General features: G+C 67.4%; 1 protein-coding gene across 1 annotated transcript in view; it reads right to left on the bottom strand.

Annotated features, from left to right (window-relative positions):
* Positions 1-2,192: 2,192 nt before the first annotated feature.
* Positions 2,193-10,639, bottom strand: part of SLC6A11 (solute carrier family 6 member 11) — an 82,934-nt gene continuing 74,487 nt past the window's right edge. Inside the window, exons 11-14 of the mRNA XM_055134985.1 lie at positions 9,206-9,308; positions 7,679-7,779; positions 7,177-7,347; positions 2,193-3,469 (exon numbers count right to left, since the gene is read on the bottom strand). Of these exons, the coding sequence (XP_054990960.1) occupies positions 3,317-3,469; positions 7,177-7,347; positions 7,679-7,779; positions 9,206-9,308 (528 nt within the window). The 3' untranslated portion in view covers positions 2,193-3,316. The remainder of the gene's footprint in view (positions 3,470-7,176; positions 7,348-7,678; positions 7,780-9,205; positions 9,309-10,639) is intronic.

Raw genomic sequence — 10,639 nt, 5'->3', positions numbered from 1 at the left:
AAGTGGGGGTGACTCCAAGGGTGAGTCTAGAAGCTTCCGGAGCCTCCCAGCGCTCGGCTGGGTGTGGGCGGATGCCGGGGAAAGGACACCAGAGGTCACTGGGACAGGGCCTGACTTCGCGGCTCCTCTGAGTGCACCTATGCTGATGGCTACCTGGGCCGAGAGTGGGGGCGGCTCCTCCGCCCTCAGACAGCCTTTTCTGGCGGTACGGGAGCACTGTGGAGGGCACCTCCCCAGCCTCTGTGCCCTCCCCCGCAGCTGCCCCCGTCCTTGGGGGGCTTCTGTCTCCAGCACCCCAGAGAGGTCAGAGCCCAGCGCCCTTCTCCCAACCCCCATCTGCCCAGGGGTCCCCAGCACCCCACAGCTGCCCTCCAGGACACCCGCGTCCCTCTGACGCCTCAGTTCCTCTCTCTAGTCTCCAGCTACCCTTGTCCCCGCTCGGGAACGGGCACAGACACCATAGAGGCACCTGCATCTGCCAGTGCCCCGAACAGCCCTGGTCACACGGGCAAGTGCCACCGCTCAGCCAGGCCATGCTGTGTGGCCCTGGCCGGCCCCACAAGTCTCTGACCCGATTTCCTCCTCCGTGGCAGGTGAGCGGGGGTCCGGAGGGCAGGGTCCTGGCGACTGGCTGCCCCCTTCCCTGCCGCCCCCTCCCCGCTCCGAGTCAAGAGCGTTTTACCCGGAGCACCTGGGAGGTGAGACTGTCACTGCAGCGAGGGAAGGTGACACGGGCCTGGTGGAGGCCGCGGGCTGGTCCCTCGTCCCAGTGTCCTTCCCGGCCCTCGGGCGTGGCGGCTGGGTCTGCGTGGGCAGTGAGGGCTGCCCCAGGGCTCCGAGCAGGTGGGCAGAGGCTGGCCATGGCCTGGGCACGTTCCGCCCCGTGGTACCTCGTGGGAGCGGGCGAGACCCCAGCAGGCCCTGGGGGCTCTGACAGCAGTGGGGGCGTCAGGTGCCAGTGTGGGCCCGCGGGGGAGGGCAGGACTGATGTGAAGACACGCGGCTCCCTGAGGGGGCACAAGGTGCCAGGCAAGGGCCCCTTTGCCTTTGGTCAGTAACAGACGGGGTGTGCGTCTGCGCAGGAGGACGGGAGCGGAGGGGCGGGGGCCTTGAGCAGCCGCATCCCCTCTTTAAAGCTGCAGCCCGTTTCCTGTTTCCTCCGTCCTTCCATAGCTGCGTGGGGGCCCCGCCTCCCTCCCGTCCTTCCCCCAAGCGCCCTCTGCCCCCCACCCCCACTCAAGTCTCCTGCAGCATCAACTCGGCCAGCAGGGGGCAGCTGCGGGCACGTCGCGACTCAGGCCCCCAGAGGCTGGGATCAGGCGCTGGCCCCGCGGGACGTACAGACCCAGGGAAGTGCCAGGGTCACTCCTGAGTGCAAGAGCCAGGGGTAGCCCTGAGGGCCGCTGGCGGGGACACCACTTCCCCGCACCTCAAAAAGAGTGCAGATGAGGTGACGGGTGGAAAGCGGACTTTTGGTGGTTGGTGACCTCTGCGGACCGGTTCTGGGTGTAGAATGGCAACAGGAGCACCTGGAACATTGTTACCCTGCAGATGGCAACAATGTTACAGGAATCCAAACTAAAAAAAAAAAAAAAGAAAGAAAACAACAGGGAAAAGCCAGGCTGTGCAGGGGAGGCAACTCGGTTCCTTCTGCTTCTGTTTTTCACCTGCTCTGTGACTGGGGGCTACTGACTTGACTTCTCTGGTCGTGGATGCCCCTCCCCCCACCCCTGCATCTGTTGCAGCAGCGGAAGTGATCAGTGAAATAAGGCGGGGGGAAGGGCAAGGGGACTGTTGCCACTTTGTCACCCCCTCCTGCGGCTGCAGCCTCCAAACACGGGCCTAGAGGTTCGCGGCACCAGCAGTTCCTTCCCGCCTCCAATTTTTCCAAAACGGAGAAGCCGACTCCGTGTGCCCTCAGACACCCACCAAAAACGCGCATCAGGCAGGACCAGAGCAGCCTTTTCCATTTTTTAATAATACTGTATATCTCCGGAGGATGTCTCGTTTCTAAGGAATATCAAAAAAGTCGCCGCAATGTCCCTCTGTCCCCACACTTCCCTCCCCACCCCCAAGTTACCCCAAGACTAGTAGGAAATTACAAAACGCCAGGCCCCCGGCCCCTCCCTGCCCTACCTGTGAGTCGTGTTAGGAGCCAAGATTAAGTGCGTGCACCAGTCACTGCGCCTTCGGGGGGCTGAGGGGAGCCTGTAGCAGCAGAGGGTCCCCGGGGTCTGGCTGCACCCACGGGGGACAGACAAGTTTCTTTTTTGGTGGGGGAGGGGCTGTTTCCCGCGGAGCCACGAGGACGGGCAGGTGTGGGCTATGTATACAAAAGAGGGTCTCTGTCCTGCCCCGGGGGTGCGGGCGCCCTCCGGAGAATGCAGGTTCCCAGGGGGAGGGGCAGGGCAGAGAGGCGGGGGCGGGGCGAATCCATCCAGGACAATAAACCTGCGTTTCCGGCCACTAGCCAGGACGGGCAGGGAAGTCCCCTGAATCCTAGCAGGACGGGAGGGTGGTCTGGGGTACGAGCCCCGTCCCCTCCGGCGTCAGGGCTGAGAGAGGGGCCGTCAGGAGCCTTCTGGAAGGTGCTGCTGGTGACTGGGGGGGCGGGGCGGGTCAGGCCCACACACCGGGGGCCGGGGCCTTGAATCCCCCCGCAGAGCCGGACAGGGGGAGCCCAGGGTCGGCGCCACGGGTGCTCTGCTGACCTTGAGGTGCAGGAAGGGGGGGCCCGGTCAGCTGGAGGTGCAGCCAGAAGGACCCGGGGCGAGATGGGGCCCCGCGCGCCCGTGAGGGGTTCCGATAGGGAGGCCCGGGTCACGGGCGGGGCCCACACCCCGGAGCTTCTCTCCCGGGCGGTGCTGAGAGCGGGTGGGAGGGAAGCCGGAGCCGCAGCCCCATGAGGACATGCAGGAGCGGTCGTGGTGAAGGTCAGGGGTCATGGTGAAGGTCAGGGGTCATGGTGAAGGTCAGGGGTTGTGGTGAAGGTCAAGGGTAACAGTGGAGGTCAGGGATCAAGATAAAGGCCAGAGGCCGTGGCGAGGTCAGAGGTTGTGGTGGAGGTCAGGGGTCATGGTGAAGGTGGGGGGCCAGGGAGGAGGTCTCGTGTGGACGGGGTGGACGGTCCCGCCGAGACCAGGTGTCCGGGGCCCGGAGGCACAGGTTCAGCCTGGCTCTGCCGTTCTCCCGCCGCCGGAAGCGCCGGGACTCGGTGAGCACTGACTGGTGACGCCGTGGTTAGCTGGTTAATGCCCCTGCGGGGCGCGGGGCTACGGTTAGGGGCACGGGGCGCGGGCCCGGGCCCGGGGTGGGCTCAGAAGCGCGTCTCCTTCTCTGTGATGGCCGCGATCGCCCCGTCGCCCTTGAGTTTGGCTTCACAGTCGTTCACCGTCACCGTCCGCGGCCCGGCCCCGGGTCTGCCGCGCATCTTCAGGTCGGCGCTGGGGACCGTCAGCTTCCGGAATTTCTAGGCGGTTCGGGGAGAGGGGAAGCCTTGCATCAGCCCCCTCCCTCCTCAGCCCTCCCTCCCGTGCACCTCCCCCCGCTCTGTGAGGCGGGATGCCGGGCTTCGGGGGCCGAGGTGGTCCCGGGCAGGGGCGTGGCCACAGGGCGACCTGGTTCATGCCGAGGCAGTGAGGAGCCGGGGCCTGTGTGGAGCCGCGGACACTTGGCCAGCAGCCCCGCCCCCCGTCCTGGCCCTGCACGGCGGTGGGGGCCTAGTCCAGGGAGAAGGACCCGAGCCCCCTGCCCTCTGGGTCCCAGTGTCTCTAGGACGGCTGCAGAGACCCTGGGGGTGCCGGTGACCCTGGTTCTGCCCAAGAGGCTGTGCGGGCCTGGTGCTGACGGGGCCTGGTGGCTCGTGGCCCGACCCCGGCTGCTCTGCTTCCGGGGGGCACTGCGCCCCGTCTCCGGCCGTGCTCCCCGCCTTGGGGCCCCCAGAGGCTCGGCTCGGTTGTGACCCGCCGTCACGCAGCCTCGCCGCCCTTCTCTGAGCCACTTTCCCTTCCGGTCCCGCCTGCCGCTGGCGGATCCTTCCTGATGTGGCCGAGTGGCCTCTCCCCGCACGGGGCAGCAGACGGGCCCAGCCGCTCCGGTGGCCTCTGAGCCAGGGCGCGGGGCAGGGGGTGGGACACTCGCCCTGCATGTCCGCGTCCCTCCCACTCGGACCTGGTCCTGGGGTCGCTGACCAGGAGCCACCGGGAGGCGTGCACGTCCGGCAGGCCCAGAAGGGGGACAGCCTGCAGTGGCCGCCATCAGGCCTCAGGCCAGCTCTGGGCTGGGGTGCTTGGTCCCAGGTCAGAGAGCAGCGACAGTGCTCGCGCCTCCTGCAGGGGCCGAGCTGGAGAAGGGACCCCCTCTGGATTCTCAGGCGGAGCGGGCTATGGCCGGCCTCGGGGGCTGCTCTGAGCTGGCTCACCCCTGCAGAGGCCACATGCCCCCCACCTGCCCTGGTGGGGGCCGGTCAAGCCACCCACCCACCATAGGGCAAGGGGAGCACAGGAGGGCAGGGTGAGGGGGCACAGGAGGCAGGGGTGAGGGGGCACAGGCAGCAGGGGAGAGGGGAGTACTGGAGGCAAAGGCAAGGGGGTCACAGGAGGCAGGGGTAAGGGGTGTACTGGAGGCACAGGTGAAGGGGCATGGGAGACAGGGGTGAGGAGAGTAGTGGAGGGAGTACTGGAGGGGGCACAAGCAGCGGGCTTGGGGGGCTTGGGAGGCAGGGGTGAGAGGGGCATGGGAGGCAGGGATGAGGGAGTACTGGAGACAGGGGTGAGGGAGCAGGGGAGCCAGGCTCGGGTGTCTCGGGAGGCTGGGGTGAGGGGGCACTGGAGGCAGGGGTGAGGGGAGTAATGGAGGCAGGGGTGAGGGGAGTACTGGAGGCAGAGGTGAGGGGGCACTGAAGGCAGAGGTGAGGGGGCACGGGAGGCAGGGGTGAGGGGGCACTGGAGGCAGGGGTGAGGGGAGTACTGGAGGTTGTGGGGAGGGGGCACGGGAATCAGGGGTGAGGGGGCAGGGGAGGGCAGGGCCTGGCATCCTGGAGTGCTGGCAGCGGCCACGTGCCGCTGTTCCCAGAGAGGCGGGTGCGCAGGGACCCACGGGAGCGGGGCTGACGGACAGGAACTGTCCCAGACCCGGTTCACAGTGTCCACTGGACCCGCAGAGGGCCCCTCACAAATCACTGGCCCGGGCTGGGGTGCGAGTCCCGCGCGCTGTCCCCGCGTTCTGCTGCCCGGGCACCGCCCGCGCAGGTTCTAGTGACGGTAAAAGCAATGAAATAAAATGCATCACCGGCTGCACCGGCCCACCAGCCCCTGGGCAAACGGACCCCGGGATGGCTCCAGACAGGACCCGAGGTGGACGCTCCGCCCCCGATGCCTGGAGGTGGCACCGCCCCCCCACCCCCCTGCCACCCCGCTCTGCCGCCCCGTCACTCACACCCCCTCCCTGTGGATTCCGAGTTATCAGTCGAGCCGTTTCTAAAGATGTGACGTGCACCAGAAAACGGCCTTGGAGACTGGAGCGTGGGGCCGGAGTGGCCGGTGGCCGCGAGGGCGCTGGCCGGCACGCGCTGACCAGGCCCGGCCCTGGCATCCCAGGGTCTCCCGAGCACCGCCAGGAGCAAGTTCTGAGCACAGAGCCAGGAGTGACCCCGAGCACCGCCAGGTGTGACCCCCAAACCCCAAAGGTCAGAAACGCTGCAGCCTCAGGTCCCCTCCAAGGAACAAGGTCGGGACACGCCGTCCCGCAGCCCAGCCCCAGGTCCCCTCCAAGGAACAAGGTCGGGACACGCCGTCCCGCAGCCCAGGGTCGGCACAACGGCCAAGGGACAGAGAGGCCCAGCGGGCGACTGACCCCGACAGCAGGAGGCGCCGGCCAGGACCGCGAGGGCCTGTCTGAGGGGCCAGCACTCGCTGTGGGGCCTGAGCCGGGCAGGGCGAGAGGTCGGCCGCCGGGACACTTGTCCTCTGCCCCCGCCCTGGGCCCGGGTTCTCCACAGGGGGCCAGCAGCGAAAACAACGGGGGACCCCAGATGCTCAACCCCCTTCCAGCGGCGGGACCAGCTGGGGGCCCCGTTTCACAGAGGGGAAAGTGGAGACTGATCTCGGACTCCTGCACCCCAGGCCCTCCCAGCCCCCCTCACCCCTGCCAGGCTCTCCACACCCCCAGCCCCCCTCACCCCTGCCAGGCTCTCTACACCCCCAGCCCCCCTCACCCCTGCCAGGTGTTCTACGCCCCCATTCCCCCTCACCCCCTGCCAGGCGCTCTACACCCCCAGTCACCCTCACCCCTGCCAGGCGCTCTACAACCCCAGGCCCCTCACCCCTGCTAGGCGCTCTACATCCCCAGCCCCTCTCACCCCTGCCAGGTGCTCTATACCCCCAGTCCCCCTCACCCCTGCCAGGCGCTCCACACCCCCGGCCCCCCTCACCCCTGCCAGGTGCTCTACACCCCCATTCCCCCTCACCCCCTGCCAGGTGCTCTACACCCCCATTCCCCCTCACCCCTGCCAGGCACTCTACACCCCCAGCCCCCCTCACCCCTGCCAGGCTCTCTACACCCCCAGCCCCCCTCACCCCTGCCAGGTGTTCTACACCCCCATTCCCCCTCACCCCTGCCAGGTGTTCTACACCCCATTCCCCCTCACCCCTGCCAGGTGCTCTACAACCCCATTCCCCCTCACCCCTGCCAGGTGCTCTACACCCCCAGCCCCCCTCACCCCTGCCAGGCTCTCTACACCCCCAGCCCCCCTCACCCTGCCAGGTGTTCTACACCTCCATTCCCCCTCACCCCTGCCAGGTGTTCTACACCCCCAGCCCCCCTCACCCCTGCCAGGTGCTCTACACCCCCATTCCCCCTCACCCCTGCCAGGTGCTCTACGTCCCCAGCCCTCCTCACCCCTGCCAGGTGCTCTACACCCCCGCCCCCCTCACCCCTGCCAGGTGCTCTACACCCCCAGGCCCCACTCACCCCTGCCAGGTGCTCTACACCCCCGCCCCCCTCACCCCTACCAGGTGCTCTACACCCCCAGACCCCTCACCTTTGTCAGGGTATTCCCCCCTCTCTGCTCACCTCTGCTAGGGCCCCCTCCCTTCGCACTCCCCTCTGCCAGGGCTTCCCCTCTGCTCCGCCCTGCTCACCTCCATCCGCCCCGCCCCCCAACCCCATCCCGCTCACCTCCGCCAGGCTGCCTTCCGTCTTCCACAGCTTGAGGCAGACCCAGAGCGGGATGCAGAGCATGGAGGACAGGGCCATGAGCCAGCCGATGCCGTAGCCCCAGGCTGGGTACGTGTAGACGTTGTTGTACTTGAGGGGTTTGTACTTGACCAGGAAGAAGATGAAGATGCCCTGGGCAGGGGAGGAGGGTCCCAGTGACAGTGACTCGGGGCGGGTCCCTGCCTGCCCCACCCCGAGTCCTCCCCTCAGGCCAGTTCCAAGCTGCCCCCCCAGAGCCTCCAGGGCCCGAGCAGAGGCTCCGGGTCATCTGCAGAGGGCAGTGGGGGCGGGGGGGCATGGAGGGGTGTGTGGGGGTCCCAGGCATGGAAGTGGACTGTGTGGGGTCCTAGGCGTGGGGGTGGGGTATGTGGGGTCCCAGGCGTGGGGGTGGGGTGTGGGGGGTCCTGGGCATGAGAGCGGGCTGTGGGAGGGGCCAGGGGGAGTGGGCGGGGGGCCGCCTTACCGCACAGATCCCCGGGGTCACCACCTTCCAGCACCACTTGATGAGCGACAGCGGCCGGTAGCCAATCATGTCCTCGATGTTGTCGTAGAAGCGGTTGCTGCCTGCCCGGACAGCACGGAGCGCGCTGGACCCCCGCAGGATGGGAGGACGTCTGCGCCCCCCTTCCCCCGGGCCCCAGGAGACACGGCGGCAGGGGCCACTGTGCTCACAGGCCACTCAGGGCAAGCTGGGTCTCAGGGAGGGGGCTGCGGGATGGGGGTCGCTTTGAGACGGGGTCCAAGGGCCGCCGAGGATCAGCATGGCCTGGCCTGCAGCAGCCGGGGTGCCCAGCCCGACCCCCTGTCCCACCCCTGCTCTGGCCCAGGGAGCAGGCGAGCAGAGGTCAGGCTGTCGGGGCCGAGGGCCACTGCCCGGGACACCGCCTCCTGGACTCTGGGGCCGATGGCGGCTCTCGGCAGGGGGAAGCTGAGCGTGGCCGAGTCGGGGTGAGTGCGAGAGTGTGGGTGCATGTGGGTGAGTGTGGGTGTGGCTGAGTGCGTGCGAGTGTGAGCAAATGTGGCTGAGTGTGGCTGAGCGTGGCTGTGTGTAGGTGCTTGCGGGGGAGGGTGGGTCACTGTGGCTGAGTGTGGATTAGTGTGGGTGAGTGTGGCTGAGTGGGTGAGGGTGGGTGATTGTGGCTGCGTGTAGCTGCGTGTGGTTGAGTGTGGCTGCGTGTGGCTGAGTGTGGGTGAGTGTGGCTGAGTGTGTGTGAGGGTGGCTGAGGGTGTGTGAGTGTGGCTGAGTGTGGCTGAGTGTGGCTGAGTGTGTGTGAGTGTGTGTGAGTGTGGCTGAGTGTGTGAGTGTGGCTGAGGGTGTGTGAGGGTGGCTGAGTGTGTGTGGCTGAGTTGTGTGAGTGTGGTTGAATGTGTGTGACTGTGTGTGAGTGTGTGTGAGGGTGGATGAGTGTGTGTGAGTGTGGCTGAGGGTGTGTGAGGGTGGATGAGTGTGAGTGTGGCTGAGTGTGTGTGTGGCTGAGTGTGTGAGTGTGGCTGAGTGTGAGTGTGGCTGAGTGTGTGTGAGGGTGGCTTAGGGTGTGTGAGTGTGTGAGGGTGGCTGAGTGTGTATGAGTGTGGCTGAGTGTGTGTGAGTGTGGCTGAGTGTGAGTGTGGCTGAGTGTGTGAGTGTGTGTGAGTGTGGCTGAGTGTGTGTGAGTGTGGCTGAGGGTGTGTGAGTGTGGCTGAGTGTGTGTGAGTGTGGCTGAGGGTGTGTGAGTGTGGCTGAGTGTGGCTGAGTGTGTGTGAGTGTGTGTGAGTGTGGCTGAGGGTGTGTGAGTGTGGCTGAGTGTGTGTGAGTGTGGCTGAGTGTGTGTGAGTGTGGCTGAGTGTGTGTGAGTGTGGCTGAGTGTGTGTGAGGGTGGCTGAGGGTGGCTGAGTGTGTGTGAGTGTGTGTGAGTGTGGCTGAGTGTGTGTGAGGGTGGCTGAGGGTGGCTGAGGGTGGGGACCTTCCTGGGCCCCTCGGGGCAGGGCGGGAGCGGCCGCACGCACTCACCGTACACCCAGCCGATGCAGACGCACTCAAAGATGGCCACGAACAGGAGGCACATACCGCTGGCCGCGTACGAGTCAAAGAGCTGGAAGATGTACATGCCGCCCTGGACGGCGGCCAGGAGGTGTACACACCGCCCTGGACGGCGGCCGGGAGGTGTACACGCCGCCCTGGAGGGGGCCGGGAGGTGGACACGCCGCCCTGGAGGGGGCCGGGAGGTGGACGCGCCGCCCTGGAGGGGGCCGGGAGGTGGACACGCCGCCCTAGAGGGGGCCGGGAGGTGGACACGCCGCCCTGGACGGCGGCCGGGAGGTGGACGCGCCGCCCTGGGCGGTGGCCAGGGGATGGACGTGCCGCCCTGGACAGGAGTCAGGTGGGCGGGAGCCCGGGGGCTCAGCCTCCCCACTTCACAGCTCCCGGATGATCCCCCAGGTCCCTGGCATGACCTTCCGGGCTGGGGGTCAGGACATTGTCCAGCCCTGGCTCAAGGACCGGACGACACAGCACCTCAGGGGCCGGGGGCAGCCCAGCAGCTCCGCCAGCAGGTTCCTGGCCTCCTGGACACACCAGGGACCGGAACTGCCCCTGTCCACCCGTCGGCTTCTCCTGACACCACCCACTTCTGGGTGGCTGAGGTGAGTGAGGGCGTGAGGGTGCCAGGACCCGGGTGTGGTCACAAGGCAGGGGGACATGGGGACCCCGAGTCTGGTCACTGGGGAGGGTACACAGGGACCCCGAGTCTGGTCACAGGGAGAGAGGGGACACAGGGACCCCGAGTCTGGTCACTGGGGAGGGGACACGGGGACCCCGAGTCTGGTCGGGGGGGTCACAGAGTGGTGTCAGGGCGAGGGGCTGGGGGTGCTGTGGCCCAGAGGCCCCCACACTGGAGTGTGTCCCCCCAGTCCTGTGGCCCAGTTCCGGCGTCCGTGGTCTGGGCCTGAGCTGTGTGGAATGTTCCCAGCACCCGCCATCCCTTCCTCCTCGAGAACCTTCTGGCACCACCGCCATCCCCTCTGAGTCACCCTCACAGCCTTCGCAGAGGCTGCCTGGGGCCTGCCTAACCCAGGAGGCCTTCGGTGGGGGGGGCAGGGGGGCTCCAAGCAGTCAGAGCAGCTGAGGGGGCGGGGGAACTTTTGAACTAGGAAAAAACACCTGTGAGTCCCCGAAATCTGCAGTGGAGCCCTAAGAAAGAAGGGGGCTATCCGGGAGGGCCCCCTGCAAGAGGTGGCCTCTTTAAGGACGCCCGCCGGGGACAGCTCTGCAGCCCGGCCACGGGGCAATCTACTCCCAGACAGGGCTCCATGGGGGTGGCAGCACTGGGGGCCACGAGGCCGCCAGGTCTCTGCTGGGGGCAGGCGGGCACCAAGCAGGGTGGGCATGGGGGTGCCTGGGCTGGCCCACCCCACGCTGAGCTTGCTCCCCGCAGCCCCACCCCGT

Source organism: Sorex araneus, chromosome 4 (assembly GCF_027595985.1).
Source record: "Sorex araneus isolate mSorAra2 chromosome 4, mSorAra2.pri, whole genome shotgun sequence".
Lineage (NCBI taxonomy): Eukaryota > Metazoa > Chordata > Mammalia > Eulipotyphla > Soricidae > Sorex > Sorex araneus.
The sequence above is the reverse complement of the archived record's forward strand: the minus strand, read 5'-3'. Positions and strand labels throughout refer to the sequence as shown.